General features: G+C 46.8%; 1 protein-coding gene across 3 annotated transcripts in view; it reads right to left on the bottom strand.

The window, feature by feature from the left end:
- Positions 1-23,004, bottom strand: part of CDH5 (cadherin 5) — a 197,527-nt gene that overhangs the window by 3,527 nt on the left and 170,996 nt on the right. For all 3 annotated transcript variants that reach the window (XM_029608179.1, XM_029608178.1, XM_029608177.1), the window contains 4 exons: positions 16,795-16,937; positions 15,734-15,858; positions 14,586-14,694; positions 10,434-10,679 (listed from right to left, as the gene is read on the bottom strand). In XM_029608179.1, coding sequence (XP_029464039.1) covers positions 10,434-10,679; positions 14,586-14,694; positions 15,734-15,858; positions 16,795-16,937 — 623 coding nt within the window. The remainder of the gene's footprint in view (positions 1-10,433; positions 10,680-14,585; positions 14,695-15,733; positions 15,859-16,794; positions 16,938-23,004) is intronic.

The following is a 23,004-nucleotide window of genomic DNA, read 5'->3' as shown; positions in this document are numbered from 1 at the left end:
GGCTGAACTACACTGGCTGCCAATTGAATACAGGGTAAAATATAAAACCCTTTGCACTATACATAAGCTAATCCACGACGAGAAGGCTGAATGGCTAAACACAGCACTCCACGTCCATGTCCCACACAGAAACCTGAGATCTGCCAACAAAGCCCTCCTAACCATCCCCTCAGTCAAAACTGCAAAACTAACACAAGTCAGAGAAAGAGCACTATCATTGGCCGGGCTGATACTATGGAACACCATGCCCACAGAGGTAAGATTACAGAGAGACTTCAAGACTTTCAAAAAGAGCTTAAAGACATAGCTCTTTAGAGAAGCCTTTTCACAATGCGAGCGAGATAGAGAGAAACGCTGAAAGCTGTACACACAAAATCCTTATACAGCACTAGCACATTTTATGTAAGTACGTCATGGTTTGTCACGACAACATTAATTGAATGTAGAAACTAACAGTCTTTATTATAGTCACAGGTCAGATTGAACAACACGGAACATCTAGCCATTATTATGAAACTATGTTACCGAGACTACAAGGCACCCCCTCTACTTATAATAGGAACATATACATGTACAATTTACTATATGTGCCTCTATGTAAACCGTTGTGATGGTAGTATACTGAACGACGGTATAGAAAAGATTTTAAATAAATAAATAAAATAAATAAATAGATAAGGCAATGGGCCTGGATTGGCCACTGTTGGAAACAGGATGCTGGGTTTGATGGACCCTTGGTCTGACCCAGTATGGCATTTTCTTATGTTCTTATGTTCTTACTAAGGGAACTTAGATATCCTGGCAGCAACACTGGCTGACCTTTTCAGTGCTTCCTTAGAGTCGGAGTAGTTCTGGAGGACTGGAAAAGGGTGGATATGGTTCCTATTCATAAAAGTGGAAGTAAGGAGAAGGCTGGGAACTACAGATCAGTTAGTCTGACCTCTTTGGTGAGCTAACTAATGGAATCACTACTAAAACAGAGAATGGTGCAATTTTTTGAATCCAATGGCTTGCAAGATCTGAGGCAGCATGGTTTTACCAGAGGTAAATCTTGTGAGAAAAATCTGATCATTTCCTAGCATGTAGCAGATGGATTCAGGACCAATGGGTATAGTGTGCTCCTGATTAGAGATGAGTTTCGTTTTTCTGGGTCGGGTCGGGTTTCAGTTCGGGCACTTCGTTGGAAAACTCATTTTCCCACGGATCGTTTTTCGGCAAAAACAAAGCTGAAATCCGAACCCGAAACTGGAAAAATGAATAAATAAAAAAAAATCCAAATCGGAAAAAAAAATACCTCAACCCTTCAAATTTACTGTATTACAACCCCCCACCATCCCGATCCCTCTCCAAGACTTACTAAAAGCCCTGGTGGTCCAGTGGGGTCCTGCGAGCGATCTCTCCCTCTGGGCTGGTGGGCTGTCGGGCCTACCACAAATCAAAATGGCGCCGATGGCCCTTTGCCCTTACGATGTCACAGGGGCTACCCAGTGCCATTGGTCGGCCCCTGTCACAATGTAGGAGCAATGGATAGCCGGCGCCATCTTGTGCTCCTACCATGTGACAGGGGCCGACCAATGGCACCAGTGACATAGTAAGGGCAAAGGCTATCGGCGCCATTTTGAATACTGGCAGGCATGAGTGCAGGAGATCGCTCCAGGACCCCCGCTGGACCACCAGGGACTTTTGGCAAGTCTTGGGGGGGGGGGTCAGGAGTCCATTTTGATTCATGGTAGGCCCGACAGCCCGACGGCCCGGAGGGAGAGATCACTCACGGGACCCCGCTGGACCACCAGGGCTTTTAGTAAGTCTTGGGGAGGAATTGGGATGGTGGGGGGATTGTAATACAGTAAATTTGAAGGGTTGTGGTTTTTTTTTTAAATAAATGTGCCCCTCCCCCCCGCACTAACCCGAAAAACGAATTTTCCCTGAAGTTCAGGGAAAATCCGTTTCATGGTTCGCGTCCCCCGAACCACGATGAATTAAGCAATTTTGTTGAAATTGCCTAATTCGTGATAAACGAATGCACATCTCTACTCCTGATAGCAGTTGGAGACGGAGTCAGATTTCAATCTGATGTCACCACCAGTACATATACCCCTGCAGGAAGCTCTGCTCTTCAGTATTTGTCCGTCTCCATAGCAGTTTGAGACTCTATACACGCTTGCCCAGCGTTAGAGTATTCAAACCAAAGAAAATTCCAAATAAGAAGAAATCTTACCTCTACAGACGAGCCCTGCTCTCCTGCGGTGATACCTATGGGTCCCTCCCCCAGTCGAGAATTCCTGAGGTGATTTCCGCGATCCCTCAGAGGTAGGCCTTGGTCCGGCAGCCGGTTCCTGGCGTGGACTTAGCTTCCGGCAACGGGAGTGGCTGAGAGGCAGCGGGTGCAACACCGAGCGTGGCGGTGAAGGTACTCTTCCCTCTCCCCCCGCAGCCAGAGACCGCCCGGAATGAAACTGGAAAACACCGAGACAAGGTAAGGTAGAAAACTTTCTAAAAGTCTCCGGTCTCCGAGGCTCGGAAAGCTGCACATTTTGCCAGTCGGCGTCTGTGCTATCGGGTTGATCAGCACCGTCCGGGCTAGATCCCAATCCGATATGAGGGCCCTCCCATGTAGAGAGCCTCCAAGGTGGTCGCCATATTGCTCGCGTGGTCGCCGACGCCATTTCCCCTTGATTGCCATCCTGTCCGCCTAACTGAGCCATGTGCACAGAGACGAGCCGGGCGCACAACTTACTAGTACGCACATTGGTGTGTGCATAAGTGCCATGCGCACAGCGACGTGCACGAGGGGGCTGGGCGCACAGCCGCACGCTCAACGGTGCCGGGTGCATAAATTCAGTCCTTGCGCACAGCGGCACGCATATCCTGACCTACACACACATCTTCGGCGCACCCGGACCGCATAACTAAGCCTCCCGGCACGCGCATTATAGGGGGCTTTCTGCTACCCTACGCGCACAAACCATGGCACCACCGGCCAAGAAGGTCAAAGCACAAGCCCTCTGCCCAGCCTGCCACATAAGAGCTGCGCAGCATGAAGAGGCCACGACCCTGTGCCGACAGTGCGAGGAGGCTCTCGGAGAACCAGGTCAAGGCCCTCCCCAGCCAGTAAAGGAATCCGGATCCACCGATAGTACACCGGAACTGTCCACCCCCAGCGTAAGCCTCCCCCAAACGGGGCTCCCTGGGGATGCAGCGGCTTTCAGTTTAGACCCAGGATCCTTTTCCAGGGTGGAATTCTTTAAAGGTCTTCACGCCTTCATCCACATGCAACTGGCGCCACCGATGGCACAACCACAGCCTTCCCCAGAGGACCCTAACCTCTCAGGGCTCTCTAGGCTCCCCAGAGATGTGCCTCTACCGGCCAAAAGCCTCACCATAGGGGACACGGATACCTCGGACGAGGATCAAGAATTCCTGGAGGAAGGGGAAATCCCTCCTGGAATGTTACCTTACCTAACCATGAGGCGTTTTTCTCCAAAGGCTCACAGCTTGAAGGAGCTCGCCATCCCGGGCACTGGTGCCATAGGGGAACTGAAGACAAACCCTCTCCTAGTGGGACTCCGTCAGGCCTCCCACCATTTCCCTCTGCTGCAAGCCGTACAACAGCTGATTGACCTGGAATGGGATGCCCCGGAGGCCAGTTTCAAAGGCGGATGGGCCCTAGAATCCCTCTAACCTTTGGTAGATCTCCTGGCGTTCCCCAGTGGATGCCATGGTCTCAGCGGTCACAAAGCACACTACCATCCCAGTTGAGGGAGGAGTGGCCCTCAAGGATGCCCAGAACAGATGTCTGGAATCCATCCTTAAACAGTCATTCGACATATCAGCTATGACACTACAGATTGTTTCCTGCTGTGCCTTGGTAACACGTGCCTGCTTATCCATGACCAGAAACGCCGCCACGCCTGTCGAAGCACTAGAACCAGCGGTATCCTTCCTCACGGATGCGACCTCTGACCTGGTACGCACCTCAGCTAGGGGTGTCTCATCCGTACTGGCAGCCAGAAAGCAACTCTGGCTCCGAAGTTGGTCAGCCAATGCGACTTCCAAGACGAAACTCACGAGAATGCACTTTAAAGGAGCTCTCTTGTTCGGAAGCGAACTGGAGAAGTTAGCCGACAAATGGGGTGAATCCTCAGTACCTTGGCTACCGGAGGACAAGAACAAAAGAAGCCAATGCTCCACTCCTTGATTACCTAAGGGCAGAGGATCACAGTGTTTCAGACCCTACAAGAGTACATATCAAGCCCCTCGCCCCACAGGCAGGGGCCAGTCCTTTCGGAACAAACACAAAAAAGGGGAGCCGGCTCTGGCACAGGCCCAGCCGCACCCCGCAATGAGAATCAGCTGACCCATCCACAGGAAGAAGCCATAGGGAGCAGGCTTGCCCTATTCTACCAAAGATGGGTCGAGATAACATGTGGGTCCTAACCATCATTAGAAAGGGATACTATCTGGACTTCCTCAACATCCCTCCGGACAAGTTTGTGAAATTCACACACCCTCCAAGAGGACAGCAGTGGAAACCACACTGGCCAAATTGCTTACCCTAAAGGCCATAACGCCGGTGCCCATGCCACAACAAAATACTGGGCACTATTCCATCTATTTTATCGTCCCCAAGAAAGAGGGCATGTTCTGCTCCATCCTGGACCTCAAGTCGGTCAACTGCTACCTGAAGGTACCACACTTTCACATGGAAACTCTGCACTCTGTCATAAGGGCGATACAGCTGGGAGAATTCCTTATATCTCTGGACCTGTCAGAAGCATACCTGCACATCCTGGTCCATCACGAGCATCAGCGCTTCCTGTGCTTCGCGATCCTGGACCACCACTACCAGTTCCGGGTGCTACCCTTCGGGCTCACCACAGCCCCTCGGATATTCACGAATATTATGGTGGTAGTAGCGGAGACACTGAGGAAAGAGGGAATCCTCGAACACCCATATCTGGATGATTGGCTGATCAGGGCAAAATCTCCAGAGGAAAGTCATCAGGCGACCACCAGAGTCAAGGCTCTACTGGAGAACCTCGGGTGGGTTGTCAACACAAACAAGAGCTGCCTACAGCCCTCCCAGTCTCTAGAATACCTGGGAATCTGGTTCGACACCAGACAAGACAAGGTCATTCTTCCTCCTACAAGGAGAAGAAAACTGACGAACCAATTGCGAAACCTGCTAACAAGTCTTCGCCCCAAAGTATGGGACTACCTTCAAGTCTTCGACATGACATCAACCCTGGAAGTGGTTCCATGGGCAAGAGCTCACATGTGACTGCTACAGTGCTCCCGACTGTCACAGGGGAACCCGATGTCCCAGGACTACTCCGTGCGCCTCCAGTTCCCGGAGGAGGTGCGGAACCAGCTCCAATGGTGGCTACAAGAAGACCATCTGAGCAAGGGAGTAAGGCTGTCCATACCGACCTGGACCTTGCTCACCACGGATGCGAGTCTACGAGGGTGGGGAGCCCACTGCCAGGAACTGACGGCCCAGGGGCAATGGGACAAGGAAGAGTCGGGATGGAACATCAACTGACTAGAAGCCCGGGCGGTCAGACTAGCCTGTATACGGTTCAATCACAGACTCCGAGGCAAATCTGTCAGAGTCATGTCAGACAATGCCACGACAGTTGCCTACATCAACCACCAGGGAGGAACCAGAAGTCAACAAGTGTCCCTGGAAATAGATCTCCTAATGGCGTGGGCAGAAGCAAACCTACCAGGGATATCAGCCACCCACATCGTGGGAAAGGACAACATCACTTTGGACTACCTCAGAAGAGAAAGTCTAGACCCAGGGGAATGGATGCTGTTGACCACAGCCTTCCAGTTGATAGTAAACCGCTGGGGAATCCCAGCCATGCATCTCCTGGCAACCCAGTCCAATGCCCAAGTCCCCAACTTCTTCAGTCATAGACGAGAACCAGAATCCCAAGGGATCGATGCCCTCATCCAGACCTGGCCACAGGTCTGACCTGCTATCAGCCTTCCCACCGTGGCCACTACTGGGTGGGTTCATCCACAAGATAGAACACCACAGGAGGCTAGTACTTCTAGTGGCCCCGGATGCGCCAAGAAGGCCGTGGTACGCAGACATGCGAAGACTCGTGACGGGGAGCCCTCTCCCTCTACCACCACACAGGGATCTGCTCCAGCAAGGCCTGATCCTCCATGAAGACCCAACTCGATTCTCTCTTACGGTCTGGCTATTGAGAGGACACGCCTGAAGAAGAGCGGATACTCGAGGGCGGTGATTGACACCTTGCTCCGAGCACGCAAGTTCTCCACATCACTGACCTACATACGAATATGGAGAATATTTGAAGCTTGGTGTGAAGACCGCGACTTCCTCCCGCGGACAGTCAAAATTCCCACGATCTTGGAGTTTCTGCAGGATGGATTATAGAAGGGGTTGTCCCTCAACTCTATCAAGGTTCAGGTGGCCGCGTTGGCCTGCTTCAGAGCCAAAGTGGAAGGCACCAGCCTAGCATCTCATCCGGATGTCTCCCGCTTCCTGAGAGGGGTCAAGCAGATTCAACCACTCCTAAAGTGGCCGGTACCCCTATGGAACCTCAATCTAGTATTAGACTTCCTAGCGGGAGCCTCCTTCATATTTATCCGAGGTCTGTCCCTACGACTCCTAACCTTGTAGACAGCATTCCTAGTGGTAATATGTTCGGCCTGTCACATCTCCGAACTTCAAGCACTATCCTGCCGAGAACCGTTTCTCAGGTTCACACCGGGATCCATACAGCTACACACGGTCTCCTCCTTCCTCCCAAAAGTGGTTTCTCACTTCCATCTAAACAAAACCATCTCGCTGCCATCTCCAGACGAGCACAAGGACTTGGAAGAATCTCGCAGTCTTCGCCATCTTAATGTCAGCAGACTCCTTGTCCGATACCTAGAAAGGTCGGAATCCGTACGAAAGACAGACCACCTATTCGTCCTTCACAGCGGGAAGAAACAAGGAAAAGCGGCCTCGCAGGCAACCATAGCCCGCTGGATCAAAGAAGTAATCAAGGCGGCCTTCGTAGAGGCAGGCAATCCTCTGCTTCTACAATAACCGGTCAAGGCCCATTCCACTAGAGCCCAGGCAGTGTCCTGGGCGGAAACCAGGATGCTGTCACCCGCCGAGATCTGTCGGGCGGCGACATGGTCCTCCATTTACACCTTCTCCAGGTTCTATCACCTGGATGTCCAGGCTCAGGAGGACACAGCATTCGCAAGGGCAGTACTAAGTGGGCTACGGGCAGCCTCCCACCCGGTTCGGGAGTAGCTTTTGTACATCCCATTGGTCCTGAGTCCATCTGCTACATGCTAGCAAATGGAGAAATTACTTACCTGATAATTTTGTTTTCCTTAGGGGCGGATTTTAAGAGCCCTGCTCGCGTAAATCCGCCCAGATTTACGCGAGCAGGGCCCTGCACGCAGGTGCGCCTATGTTCAATAGGCCTACCGGCGCACGCAGAGCCCCGGGACTCGCGTAAGTCCCGGGGTTTTCCAAGGGGGGCGTGTCGGGGGCGTGTCGGGGGTGGGGCCGAGCGGCGCGCCGTTTTCGGGGCGGGACGCGGCGTTTCGGGGGCGGGCCCGGGGGCGTGGTTTCGGCCCGGGGCGGTCCGGGGGCGTGGCCGCGCCCTCCGGAACTGCCCCTGGGTTGCGTCTAGGCGCGCCAGCGGCCCACTGGCACGCGTGGATTTACTTCTCCCTCTGGGAGGCGTAAATCCCCCAACAAAGGTAGGGGGGGGGTTAGACAGGGCCGGGGGGGTGGGTTAGATAGAGGAAGGGAGGGGAAGGTGAGGGGAGGGCGTTAGCGAATTCCCTCCGAGGCCGCTCCGATTTCGGAGCGGTCTCGGAGGGAACGGAGGCAGGCTGCGCGGCTTGGCGCGCGCCGGCTACACGAAATCGGTAGCCTTGCGCGCGCCGATCCAGGATTTTAGTGGATATGCGCGGCTACGCGCGTATCTACTAAAATCCTGTGTACTTTTGTTGGCGCCTGGAGCGCCAACAAAAGTACGCCAACGCGCCGTTTTTGAAAATCTACCCCTTAGTGTAGACAGATGGACCAGTATCCTGCCCATGGCTGCCTCCAAACACTGAACCTCCGGTGTCAATCACCGAGAGCAAGACAAACACAGGTAAGCCATGCTTTCCTCTAATTAAGACACCCATATTTACCAGGTGTCAGCGTTTCTCGGTTGAGTGCACTGGCGGTCTCCAGGTATAAGCCATATCAACCAGTTCAAGTTAATCATGTTAATCAAGTTATTCAAGTTAATCAAAATTAATCAAGTTAATCAAATTATCCAGACACACATATATCCACAATTGCTTTTCAAGGAGAATACTGAAGAGCAGAGCTTCCTGCAGGGGTATATGTACTGGTGGTGACGTCAGATTAAAATCTGACTCCGTCTCCAACTGCTATCAGAAGCACACTATATCCATTGGTCTTGAGTCCATCTGTCTACACTAAGGAAAACAAAATTATCAGGTAAGTAATTTCTCCAATTTCTCTGATTGGGTAACCAGAGAGTTGGATCAAGGGAGAGTGCTAGATGTAGTGTACTTGAATTTCAGTAAGGTCTTTGACACGGTTCCACACAGAAGACTTATAAATAAATAGTGCATCTTTGGTATGGATCCTAGAGGCTGACTGGGTTAGAAACTGGCTGATTGGGAGGCGACAAAGTGTAGTGGTAAATGGAGTTTCTCTGAGGTGGGGGTTGTTGCTAGTGGTGTGTCTCAGGGATTGGTCCTTGGACCGGTTATTTTAAACAGAAGGGTTGTTAGGAAATGTTTGTCTTTCTGCCAATGATACCAAAATCTGTAACAGGGTGGACAGCCAGAAAGGAGTAGAAAACATGAGGAGGGATCTAGCAAAGCTCAAGGAATGGTCTAAGATCTGGCAGCAAAGATGTAATGTTTACAAATGCAGAGTAATGCATTTAGAGTGAAAAAGCCCAAGGGAAAGATACAGTACTGGAGGTGAAATTCTTCTAGGCACAAAGGAAGAGCAGGATCTGGGGATAATTGTATCTGATGATCTTAAGGTGGTCAAACAGGTGGTTGATAAAATGACGGTAAAAGCCAGAAAGATGCTTAGTGCATAGGGAGAGAAATGGACAGCAGAAAAAGGGAGGTGATATTGTCCCTGTATAGGACCCTGTGAGTTCTCACTTGGAATGCTGTGTACAGTTCTGGAGACTGCACCTTCAAAAGGATATAAACAAGATGGAGTTGGTCCAGAGGGTGGTTACTAAAATGGTCAGTGGTCTTCGTTCTAAAGCATATGGAAATAGATTTAAAGATATAAGAAAGGAGACAGAGGAGATATGATAGAGACATTCAGATATCTCAAAGGTTTCCATGCATAGGAGGTAAGCCTTTTTCAATAGAAAGGAGGCTCTAGAATGAGGGGGTTATGAGATGAGGTTGAAAGGGGGTAGACTGAGGAAAAATCTTAGGAAATATTTCTTTACTGAGAGGGTAGTGGATGTGTGGAACGGTGTCTCAGTGGAAGTAGTGGAGACAAAAACTGTCTTATAATTACAATGCTAAATTAATTGGATGGATAGGCAGACTGGATGGGCATAAGGTCTTTTTCTGCTGTCATGCTTCATGCTGTTTTATTCTCAGTCTTTTTCAGTGCTTCGAGTTTGGATGGTATAGTGATGTTTGGTTACGATCTATACGGTCTAGTCATGCAAATCAATGTCCTGGGTTGTGTTGGCTGCTAGTTTGTATTGCTTGTTTTCTTTTTTTTTTTTTTTTTTATATTGTCTTTAATTTTGTTTTATGGAGTGTGTTAACCAATGAGCATTGTTAGGCCAGGCTCATTGCTGTTATAGTTGTCATATATCCTGGTTAGACATACAGAGTTGCACTTTGGGCTGTTAAGGTTGTTATTATTGTATTTGTTATTATTGTTATTATTTGCTTTTTATTGATTGTAGATGTAACATTGTTCTCCGCTGAGAATTGAGGATCATCAGACTATAAGTTTTTTCTTTAATTAAATAAAAAGTGGTTTTAATTAAATAAATAAGTGTTTTCTTGAGCAAAATGGAAAGTATTTTAGAATTCCCTTGTAAAATGTGGTATAGCTTAATATTGAAAATGTTGTAAAGTAATTGCCAGTTATAGACCTTGTCCTATTATTTTACTATGCATCATTGTAAATTATAGCAATACATTTGATTTATAATTCAATTTAATCCTAAGTAGATGCAGCATATTGTATGAGCTCCTTAGATAACTTATAATGTATAGTTTTATATTCTTTGCAAACATCTACTAAAAACAAGAGATTGGAATATATACAGGCTGCTTAAATTTTGCCTTCTCTATGATCCTTTGATATTAACTATTGCAAAAAAAAAAAATAAAAAATCAAAAGCGCTTAAGTGGAAATCTTGTAAACTTACTGAGTATGGCAAGAATGCAGACGAGAATAGCGACCAGGACCTGAATGCTGACTGTGCTTTGTTTGGAGGCCACTTCACAGAAAGTGTATTCTCCTTTCTCATCACAGGTACAGACGCCAATGGTAAGCGTGTTGGTGCTGCTCTGTGGTGGAGAGCCATTATCAGATATAACGATGGGTAAAAAGTGGACTTTGGACACTTCCCGACTAAAGCCTCCATATTTGACGATGACCTTGGCTGTGTTGTCTGCAAAAAAAGATAATGACAAACCGGTTTAGGAATGAGGATGCAGATGGAAGTTGCTCTGTGTCTGTGAATCCTCCATGATTTGGGTAAACGAACACAGTGAAAGTAGGGAATACCACTTTTCATTTTGTACCTTCAGCTGGGCTTCCACAGTCATTATTATGAATAATTAAATTGCATTCAAATTCTAAACACGCAAGTGAAGGCAATGTGCACTCCCACCCCATTTCTAAGCAGTATTAACTAGTTCAGAGGCTGAATTAGCAAACTAGACAGAGCAGAAATGAAGGCCATTTTACTTTTCTAGAATATGCTAAACCATATTTAGAAAAGAAAGTTAAAAAACTTATGGGGATAATAGAGGTTCTGTGGTTTGTCCTTTATTATTCCTCCTCTCTCTGCGGTGTTTAGTTTTTTTCAGGAGCAACCTCATTCTTTGATGGCCAGTTTCTTTCTCAGGCCCCAGATGTCACGCTCTGAACAATAGATCAATACTAGTAATCTCTTTTTATTGTAATGCTTGCCCTTCTGTCCTTTGATTAGGTTTCTAGTGCACTCCTGGCTCCTATTTTTAACCATGACCTCAGATGCTGGAATGGCAAAAAGACTGTCTCAGCTGAGTGCTTGCCAGCTTTATCAAACTACCATCTCTTGCTATCTTCTGCAGAGCTGTCACCTGACCAAAGGACAAGGCTTTGTTCCAATGGCAGCAGGGATCTTTTAGATTAAGACAATAAATATTAGTGACACTTTCTCAACCTTTTGTAATTTCAGCAGTGGTAATGAGAATTAGTTCCATAGCAGCTTTTTGTTCTAGACAAAGGGGTAGATTTTAAAAGGGTGTGCGTGGGTGTACATGTGCACATTGTGCGTGCCGAGCCACGCTACCTTTCCCCCCCCAGCCCTACTCTAAACCCCCCAAATGTTTTATTATACCTTTTGCGCCTGCATCTGGGCAGGCGCAAGTTGCACGTGCTGGCAGCCTGCCGGCATGCGATCCTTTGACACAGCAGCAATGACCGCTGTGTCGGAAGCCTCTGGCCCTGCCCCCAGACTGCCCCTTTTGGCAAGCCCCGGGACTTATGCATGTCGCCGGGCCTTTATAAAATAGGCCTGGCGTGCGTAGGGCTTTTAAAATCCGGCCCAAAATATCGTCAGGTGCCTTACTGTAATCCTTATTAAGAAATCTAGCATATATGCTATCCAATTGCCTTTAGGCTGAAAAAAAGTAGCTATTAATTTTGCTCCTTGATTTCTCTGATGTCTTTCAAAGGGGAGTGGCCTCATAGTGATTGCTATAACCCAATCACTATGGAGCCAACAGTTTCGGTAAGACATTGGTGTGGTCTAGATTTAAAATTCAAACAGAGAGCAAACAAGTACATGAAGCCTGCAGATTGGTAGATTAAGAGTTGCAAAATTGTGAAACTGGAGACTTCTTGGCCAAGACTTTCATGTCACATGGCTTCAGAAAGGGAAAATAAATTCTCAGGAAATAATTGTGAATGCAAAATCTTCTGCAAATAGCATTGTAGGACTTTTTCCCTGAAACTAGTAAATTGAAGAATTGGGCAAAAGCCCACAAGGCCATTTACAGATCTTGCATGCACAGTTTTTTTCTGTGGAATGTTTTCCCTTCCAGACGTTCAAGGAAATCAAATCTTTAAGGTGAATTTTAAAAGCCCTGCAACATGCCAAAATCGAGAGATGAGCACACAAGTCGGGCTGGTGCATGCCGACCGACTTTTAAAAGCTGCTTAGATATGCTTGTATTGCCCATGTGTGCACATCTCACTCCAATACAAAAGGGGCGTGGTTTGGGCAGGGCATGGGCATTTTTGGGTGGGGCATGGGCATAGCTAAGAGATGTGTGCATCTCTTAGCCATGTCCAAGTCCAGTACCGCATACATTTACTTCTTCTAGGGATGGGGTGTATGTTTTTAAAAAAATGAAAAACTAGCCATATCTCAGGGGTTTTAAAGGTCTGGGGTCTCTAGGGGGAAATACAGAGTGGCCTATGGAAAAGTAGCCTGCCTTCAATACCAGTTGTATAAGCTATCTGACCAGAGGGGCTTGCAGGACCTAGCTCTTAACTGGGTGAACTGGTGGACAAACTGGTTAAATTGGCAATAGTGTGGGCATGCACCCCTGGTAAAACCTGATTTACATGGTAGAAGCATGATTTATGCACCCAGATGCGGGCTTGTTTAAAATTAGGCGCACATTTATGCACATCCAGGCTATTTGATAAGATATGCACATATGTGTGCACAAGGTATAAAATCGCTGCGTCCCTGGTCATGCGCCGGCCAACACACATGCACCAATGTGCGTCCAAACACTGTCACCAAAAGGTGACTACACTCCTAATGCAGTGGTATCATTACCTTGTATCTTTAAGGCATAGTGATGTTATTTGTAAAGCCTAGGTGTATATTAGGGAAGTACATTTGTTTGATACGATATAGTCAAAGTCAATGTCTATGACATTTCTTATTATTTTCAAAATGAAACAATAGAAAAAAACACAATTATTTGGGTTTTTTTCTATTGTTAGTGCACACTCTGAAATATAACAAAAAGAAAAAAAAAGGGAAAACAAGACAATTAAAATCGATCCCCAAATGACAATACATAACTTGAAATGAAATTTTTTGGCCTACACACCCCTGGTGTATATAGGGAAAGACCTCAAGAGAAGGAGGGTTTTTGTTTTGGAGGAGATGCTATATTTATTTATTTAAAATGTTTTATATTCCACCTTTCCCATAAATTTTATACAGGGTGAATTACAAAGCAACTAACTGAATCCTCCCTCAAAAAAAAGATCTCTGAAGCCTATCCCAGAAAATACTGTGGATGTTTTTGAACTAGCCCTTAGGGACAACCTTTTCTGAGCTCTCCATCTTACCTTTTCCACACAAGGTTCTAGGTAAGTGCCTGGTTTTGTGAGTAGTGAATCTGATCAGAGCAGTTATCAAGCTCGAGAAAGCTCATTCTTTTCTTTGCCACTCTCCCACCACTCCAGGAACTCTTAATGCGAAGAAAGTTTTGCCCCTAGGGTTTTGCAATGTCTGCATTGTAAAGCTTGTGGAGTTGTACTGTGTGGAAGCTCATTCCTCTCCTGTTAATAAATAGACTTTGTTAGAGTCGCACCCTTTGTTTGCTCTCTCAGCTTTTTACCCCAGGGTGTGGGTTCACCAGGTGAACAGGAACTCATTCTGACAATGAATGCAGGAGCAACACTTTTCCACAGAGGGGTGAAGTCAGCCCTGTGCAGAGTGAATGACAGCACTGGGAAAAGGGTAGAGGGGGAAGGAGGCCTGCTATACCATCTGTTTGACCACCCAGAGGGGTTTGGAACTCATCAACTAGATGCAGGATTAAATTTGGGTTAAAAGAAGCAACATTTCAAAACTGGACAAGTAAACTGACTCACAGGCTTTTTGAAATATTTTTTGCCTTATTTCCGGCCAAACTTAAATTTGACTCTAAGTGATGTCCTTGATTTTCAGACAGAGCTGGTAAGAAAGAAGGATTTTAGCTAATAGATGCTGACTTATAGCTTCCTGTTCTTACCACCTACTTTTTCTCATTATAGTGTTTTTTTAATAGTAAAAACAAAGGATCTTTCTTTTCTTTTCTTTAATTTCCATTTAATATCCTACAGGTGTTCATTTTTCTCACTCCTGCCAGGAGAATGCGTTTGTAGGGACTAGCAGAGGGAGAGGGGAGGAGGGGGGCCAGTGGTTGATGATATTCTCAAGGTCACAGCAGAAGCAGTGGAAAGAGCCAGTGATTAGATTTGAAATGGAGTCTCCGCTCTCTAACCATTTTGATGCACTGCCAGTCCCCGTCCCCCCCATCCCCCATCTGATATCCTCTGAAGGGATGCAACATAATACCATGATTATCTTGCACTGTGAAATTGCTTCTCTCTGTATCCAAATTATATGTGAATCTCGTTTCTGGAGTCATTTCATCCTTGTCAACAGCAGAAACTTGGGAAATTATCTGCAAGAAATTGAAATGGTTGTCAGCTGTCAAACATGCTGGGAACATTAATTGTCACAATATATCAATTCTCATTTATAGACATAGGGGTAGATTTTCAAAGGGTTACGTGCGTAAGATATGCGCGTAACGCCCGAAAACCTACCCCTGCGCGCGCCGAGCCTATTTTGCATAGGCTCGGCGGCGTGCGCAAGCCCCAGGATGCGAGTATGTCCCGGGGCTTTAAAAAATGGGTGGTCCGGGGGCGTAGCTGGGGGTGTGGCGGCGGTTCGGGGGTGTGTTCGGGGGCATGGTGGCGGTTCGGGGGCGGTCTGGGGGCGGGCCAGAATCCTCCTGCACAGCGGCCTGTGCCGGGGGATGGCAAGCCAGTGTGCGCAAGCTACGCCTGCCAGAGAGGCAGGCGTAACTCAACAAAATAAGGTGGGGGGGGGGGATTTAGGCAGGGCTGGGGGTGGGTTAGATAGGGGAACGAAGGGAAAGGTGGGGGGGACCAAAAAAAAGTTCCCTCCAAGGCCGCTCCGATTTTGGAGCGGCCTTGGAGGGAACGGGGAAAGCCATCGGGCCTCCCCTAGGGCAGCAGCGCGCGCATGTTATAAAATTGGGTGTACATTTGTGTGCGCCGGGTAGCGTGCACAAATGTACCCCACGCGCGTAATATTAAAAATCTGCCCCACACTGTGCAACTGATGCTTGTTTAAGGATTTAATGCTCTACTCTACATGGTCTGTGACTAGGTAGAAAATTATCAGGGATGGGCCTTCACAGTAAAAGGGATGATGGAAACTGGGAGAGAAACCACCGAAGATCTTCTGTGACAGATTTGAGGGCTTCACTGTGTGGTTGTCTATTGCCTCACTGGATGGGGTAGGACTAGCATAACAAATTAGCTGGCATGGGGCAATGAGGAGGAGCTGCAGTAGACTAGAGAGAATGGTTCAGGAGCAAGAGTATGTGTGGGGGTGGGCGGAGTTAAAAGGAAGACTGGAAAGATTAAACAGGAGCCACAAACTGTTTTTTCTTTTTTTTATTAACCATTTACCGTTCCTTCTGCAGCGTTTTCACAAACTTTGGGTTCATACAACTCAGCAAATTCTGGAGCATTGTCATTTACATCAAGAACTTTAATGAAGACTTGGACATGTGATTCTTTATCAGGCAAGGGAGCTGCAATAAGCAGGAAAGGAAACAGAATGAATTTCTGGTTGAAAGTTTACAATTAAAGTTTTTTCCTTTTTCTTTAAGATATTCTCAGCTAAGAAACTTGCAGTATCCCTTAATTCTGCAGGGCACTTAATGGGATCATGCCCAGTAATTTGTAATATATCTACAGCGTGTAATTATATAATAACTGCGACGGTACAGTATTTAGGGCCTGATTCACTATGCTTCTTTTTTGCATAGACACCAGATGGGAGAAAAGCCTTAGTAAATCAAGCCAAGGTAATTTTCAAAGGGACTTTGGCAGGTGAAACAGTGCTGTGCCCGCCGAAATGGCCCTTTTGAAAATTTGCCTGGTCAAGAATCGCATGCATGCCCCCTGTACGTAGGGAATTTTAAGCACATCAAGGAGAGGTGGCGTCTGAGCAGGATTTGCATTTACATATATACTTCTCAATTTTAAAAAGTTTGTGCTAAATTTCACCCCAAATACTTTCTCCGTGCACAATAACAGATGTGACTTTGTGCGACCAGTTGTTGAATAACATTCATAGCAAATTTACGTGCGTAACTGGTGTAACTTAAGGGTCTACCAGCTCGTAAATTTATCAGGGCTGTTATAAAATTAACCCCTTTAATGTTTCTGTTCCTTGTTTTGTGATTTCAGTTTTCTGGAAGCTGAGATGACCAAGTACCAAATTATTAGATACTCTGTTAGAAAATATACCCTATTAGATTTTATAGATCTCCAAGATCACCAACTCCGGTCCTCAAGAGCCACAAACAGGCCTGGTTTTCAGGATATCCACATTGAATATGCATGAGATATCTTTGCAAATCTATCTCATGCATATTCATTGTGGCTCTCTGGAAAACCAGACCTGTGAGTGGCTCTTCAAAACAGGAGTTGGCCATCCCTGCCACAGTAGTTAGTTTACTTACTGTTTTGATAAATTTCATAGGCTGCTATAGTTAAGTTATGCCAGGCACTGGTTTCTCTGTCAAGAGTCTTTGTGTTTACAATGTTTCCGGTGGTCTTTGATACTGTGATAATGCTCTTGTCAGTGGCTCGTCTGATGAGGTATCTGTATTTGATAACAAAGGAAGAAAGACAAAAAAATGTGAAAACAGCAAGAGTGGTACCAAAAAGATAAATAGATAATAAAATGTATGAATAAATAAATATTTTTAAATAGTGTTAAATATTACAAATTTAATATCAATAACAGCATATTTACAATAAAATCATAAAATTAGCACAATAATGGATCCAATACAGCTGACATGGCCATGTCTCTACAAGATCTCTGCTTCAGAGGTGATTGATCGTCCTTATTCCCTGCTAGCTAAGAGGAGAAGAGGCTGACCACTGGACCATAAACAAACCTGAAAATAGCTGTAAAAATTCCAAGGCACTCTAAGAGGCATCAGAAATGGTAAAATGAATATTCTTCCTTACTTATTTGCAAACAGAAATTACAGCTCACAGTGCACTGCCTGCAGCACTGCATCATAGAATGAATGAGTACTGTGTGCAATTCTGGTTGCCACATCTCAAAAAAGACATACTGTAGTTGCACTGGAGAAAGTGCAGAGAAGGGCAACTAAAATGATAAAGGGAATGGAAGGGCTCCCCTATGAGGAAAGGCTAAAGAGGTTAGTGCTGTTCAGTTTGGAGAAAAGACGGCTGAGGGGGGGGGGGGGGGGGGGGGGATATGATAGAGGTCTTTAAAATCATGAGAGGTCTAGAATGGGTAAATGTGAATTGGTTATTTACTCTTTCAGATAAATCAAGGACTAGGGGCACTCCATAAAGTTAGCAAGTAGCACATTTAAAACAAATCGGAGAAAATTCTTTTTCACTACAAGCACAATTAAGCTCTGGAATTCATTGCGAGAGGATGTGGTTAGGGCAGTTAGTGTAGGTGGGTTTAAAAAAGTTTGCATAAGCTCCTGGATGAGTCCATAAACTGCTATTAATCAAGTTGACTTAGGGAATAACCACTGCTTATTACCGGCATTAGTAGCATGGGATCTATTTACTAGTAACTTGGATTGGCTACTGTTGGAGATAGGATGCTGGGCTTGATGGATCCTTGGTCTGACCCAGTATGGCACCTTCTTATGTGCTCATGCAGTTCCATGGTGTTTGTCTCCTTGGTTTTCAAGATCAGTTTGCATGGACACTCAAATAACAAAGGCTTGGAGGACCTCATGGGTTTGCGTTTTGTTTCTGTTCTCTCATCTTTGTTCCTATTTCATTCTCCTCTACTGTTGGAAGAGAGTTAACTATGGGAAGGTCTTTGTGATGTTTATCGAATTATAATTATTTTGATCTACTAGGGAGGGATAAACTTTTCTATTAAGTTGTTGCCTCATGGTTGGCTTCATAAGTTAGCTGGCACAGAAACAATGGCATTTACAGTATTGTATGGTATATATGTCATAGAATTTTATTTAATTTAATTGAAAAGTAAAAAAATTAAACAAATTGAAAAGTGCATGCTGGAAGAATGACACAAAGGTACATTTCCACTCCTACAAATTCAGACATAACCCTGCTATGACTACTTATTACTTTAATAGTGGGAACCTATTAGGGGTCAGTTGCCATGGACATATTTGAATACAATTTGCCAGGAGAGCTAGAACCTCAATAATAGAGGATGTGGTTAGTGCAGTTAGTGTAGCTGGGTTCAAAAAAGGGTTTGGATAAGTTCTTGGAGGAGAAGTCCATTAACTGCTATTAATCAAGTTTACTTAGGGAATAGCCACTGCTATTAATTGCATCAGTAGCATGGGATCTTCTTAGTGTTTTTGGGTAATTGCCAGGTTCTTGTGGCCTGGTTTGGCCTCTGTTGGAAACAGGAAGCTGGGCTTGATGGACCATCGGACTGACCCAGCATGGCGGTTTCTTATGTTCTTAACAGATTTTCCTACCAAATTTCAACCAAAGCCATCCATGGAGAAGGCCCCTGATACATGCAAACAGTCCTCCACTTCTTGAGTCACTAGATTGGCACCTCATCCACTTCTGCATATAGTTAAAAAGTTGAACCTAAAAATATATGATCATGTAACACCATCATTGGAAAAACATCATTGAATGCCGATAGCCTTTAGAATCACATTTAAATTTCTAAGTGTGGAACATAGGATGATCTATGGTTCAGCACCTAAATATTAGGGATGTGAATCGTGTGATCGATCGTCTTAATGATCGATTTTGGCTGAGGGGGGGGGGGGAAATCTGATCGTCTTAGTTTTTTTTGTTAAAAAATCGTTTTATCGGGGGAGGGGGGAGGGCGGTAAAACCGGCACACCAAAACAACCCTAAAACCCACCCCGACCCTTTAAAATAAATCCTCCACCCTCCCGAACCCCCCAAAATGTTTTAAATTTCCTGGGGTCCAGTGGGGGGGTCCCGGTGTGATCTCCAGCTCTCTGGTCACGGCTGCGTTAATAGAAATGGCGTCGGTGGCCCTTTGCCCTTATCATATGACAGGGCAAAGGTAGCGCCGGTGCCATTTTGGTTCCTGTGACCCGACGTCACGAGTGCAGGAGATCGCTCCCGGACCCCTGCTGGACCCCCAGGGACTTTTGGCCAGCTATGTCGACATAGTGAGGGTAAAATGGCGCCGGCTCTCCCTTTGCCCTCACTATGTCGACATAGTGAGGGCAAAGGTAGCGCCGGCGCCATTTTGAATATTGGCAATACGGCCCGAGTGCAGACGGTCGCTCCTGGACCCCCGCTGGACTTTTGGCAAGTCTTGTGGGGGTCAGGAGGCCCCCCCCAAGCTGGCCAAAAGTCCCTGGGGGTCCAGCAGGGGTCTGGGAGCGATCTCCTGCACTCGTGACATCGGGTCACAGGAACCAAAATGGCGCCGGCACTACCTTTGCCCTGTCATATGGTAAGGGCAAAGGGCCACCGGCGCCATTTCTCTTAACGCAGCCATGGCCCGAGAGTGGGAGATCGCGCCGGGACCCCCCCACTGGACCCCAGGTAATTTAAAACATTTTGGGGGGGGTTCGGGAGGGTGGGGGATTTGTTTTAAAGGGTCGGGGTGGGTTTTAGGGTTGTTTTGGTGTGCCGGATTTCCCGCCCTCCCCCCTCCCCCGATTTACAATTTTTGACGATAAATCGGGGGAATTGTTATTGTATCGCGGCTCTAACGATTTTTGACGATTTAAAATATATCTGACGATTGTTTTAAATCATAGAAACATAGAAACATAGAAATGACGGCAGAAGAAGACCAAATGGCCCATCCAGTCTGCCCAGCAAGCCTCACACATTTTTCTCTCATTCTTATCTGTTTCTCTTAGCTCCTTGTTCTATTCCCCTTCCACCCCCACCATTAATGTAGAGAGCAGTGATGGAGCTGCATCCAAGTGAAATATCTAGCTTGATTAGTTAGGGGTAGTAGGGGCAGTAACCGCCGCGATAAGCAAGCTACACCCATGCTTATTTGTTTTACCTAGACTATGTTGTACAGCCCTTGTTGGGTTTTTTTTCTTCTCCCCTGCCGTTGAAGCAGAGAGCCATGCTGGATATGCATTGAAAGTGAAGTATCAGGCACATTTGGTTTGGGGTAGTAACTGCCGTAACAAGCCAGCTACTCCTCGCTTTGTGATTGCGAATCCTTTATTTCTTCACCCCTGTCGTTGAAGCTATGCAGGATATGCGTGAGGCATCAGTTTTTTGTTTTTGTTTTTGTTTTTTTCCCCTGCCGTTGAAGCAGAGAGCTATGCTGGAAATGCATGATGTATCAGTCTTTCTCCCATGCCGATGAAGCAGAGAACCATGCTGGATATGCATGGAAAGTGAAGTATCAGGCACATTTGGTTTGGGGTAGTAACCGCCGTAACAAGCCAGCTACTCCCCGCTTTTTGAGTGCGAACCCTTTTTCTTCTCCCTTGCCGTTGTAGCAGAGAGCTCTGCTGGATGTGTGAAGTATCAGTTATTCTTCTCCCCTGTCATTGAAGCAGAGAGCTATGCTGTATATGCATTATGGATGTGAATCGTGTTCCATATCGTCTTAACGATAGAAATCGTGTGGCAGGGCAAGAAAATCGTGTTAGGCACGATTTTTTAGTTAAAAAATCGTTAAAAATCGTTTTTTCCGATTAGTGCGCACTAACGGGAGTTAGTGCGCACTAACTGAAAATGATACAATTTGACACTTTTCAGGTCAGATAAGGTCAGTTTAGGAATGAATATGTATTCCTATTGGCTGCCCTCTTATTTATTCATGTTAACAAGGTTCCCACTGACAGTATATGGGGGATGGGAAATGGAAACAGTTGGTAGCTTGACAAAACAAGTAATGTGATCAGTCAATGTGACTAGAACTTGTGCCCTAACCCTGATACCAGGGGTATTGTGATCTTCCTGCACACAGTGCCCTATCCCTATTAATACCAGGAGTGTTGTGATCTTCCTGCACACAGTGCCCTAACCCGGACACCAGGGGTGTTGTGATCTTCCTGCACACAGTGCCCTATCCCTATTAATACCAGGAGTGTTGTGATCTTCCTGCACACAGTGCCCTAACCCTGGCACCAGGAGTGTTGTGATCTTCCTGCACACAGTGCCCTATCCCTATTAATACCAGGAGTGTTGTGATCTTCCTGCACACAGTGCCCTAACCCTGGCACCAGGGGTGTTGTGATCTTCCTGCACACAGTGCCCTATCCCTATTAATACCAGGAGTGTTGTGATCTTCCTGCACACAGTGCCCTAACCCTGACAACAGGGGTGTTGTGATCTTCCTGCACACAGTGCCCTATCCCTATTAATACCAGGAGTGTTGTGATCTTCTTGCACACAGTGCCCTAACCCTGGCACCAGGGGTGTTGTGATCTTCATGTACACAGTGCCCTATCCCTATTAATACCAGGAGTGTTGTGATCTTCCTGCACACAGTGCCCTAACCCTGGCACCAGGGGTGTTGTGATCTTCCTGCACACAGTGCCCTATCCCTATTAATACCAGGAGTGTTGTGATCTTCCTGCACACAGTGCCCTAACCCTGGCACCAGGAGTGTTGTGATCTTCCTGCACACAGTGCCCTAACCCTGACACCAGGGGTGTTGTGATCTTCCTGCACACAGTGCCCTATCCCTATTAATACCAGGAGTGTTGTGATCTTCCTGCACACAGTGCCCTAACCCTGGCACCAGGGGTGTTGTGATCTTCCTGCACACAGTGCCCTATCCCTATTAATACCAGGAGTGTTGTGATCTTCCTGCACACAGTGCCCTAACCCTGACACCAGGGGTGTTGTGATCTTCCTGCACACAGTGCCCTATCCCTATTAATACCAGGAGTGTTGTGATCTTCTTGCACACAGTGCCCTAACCCTGGCACCAGGGGTGTTGTGATCTTCATGTACACAGTGCCCTATCCCTATTAATACCAGGAGTGTTGTGATCTTCCTGCACACAGTGCCCTAACCCTGGCACCAGGGGTGTTGTGATCTTCCTGCACACAGTGCCCTAACCCTGACACCAGGAGTGTTGTGATCTTCCTGCACACAGTGCCCTAACCCTGACACCAGGGGTGTTGTGATCTTCCTGCACACAGTGCCCTATCCCTATTAATACCAGGAGTGTTGTGATCTTCTTGCACACAGTGCCCTAACCCTGGCACCAGGGGTGTTGTTATCTTCATGTACACAGTGCCCTATCCCTATTAATACCAGGAGTGCTGTGATCTTCCTGCACACAGTGCCCTATTCCTGATACCGGGGGTGTTGTGATCTTCTTGCACACAGTGCCCTATTCCTGATACCGGGGGTGTTGTGATCTTCCTGCACACAGTGCCCTTTTCCTGATACCGGGGGTGTTGTGATCTTCTTGCACACATCCCGGTATCAGGGATAGGGCACTGCATGCAGGAAGATCACAACACCCCTGGTATTAGGGATAGGGCACTGCGTGCAGGAAGATCACAACACTCCTGGTATTAATAGGGATAGGGCACTGCATGCAGGAAGATCACAACACCCCTGGTATCAGGGATAGGGCACTGTGTGCAGGAAGATCACAATACCCCGGAGGAGTGAGGGTCAGGCAGCTCCCCCCTGTCTGTGAAGCCAGCCTCTCACTAGTAATGCAGGGAGGGAGCTGTCTCAGACTTCACCATCCTCCC

This window comes from Rhinatrema bivittatum, chromosome 7 (genome assembly GCF_901001135.1).
Source record: "Rhinatrema bivittatum chromosome 7, aRhiBiv1.1, whole genome shotgun sequence".
NCBI classification, from domain to species: Eukaryota; Metazoa; Chordata; class Amphibia; order Gymnophiona; family Rhinatrematidae; genus Rhinatrema; species Rhinatrema bivittatum.
Note: the sequence above shows the minus strand (reverse complement) of the source record. Positions and strands in the feature narration are given on the sequence as shown.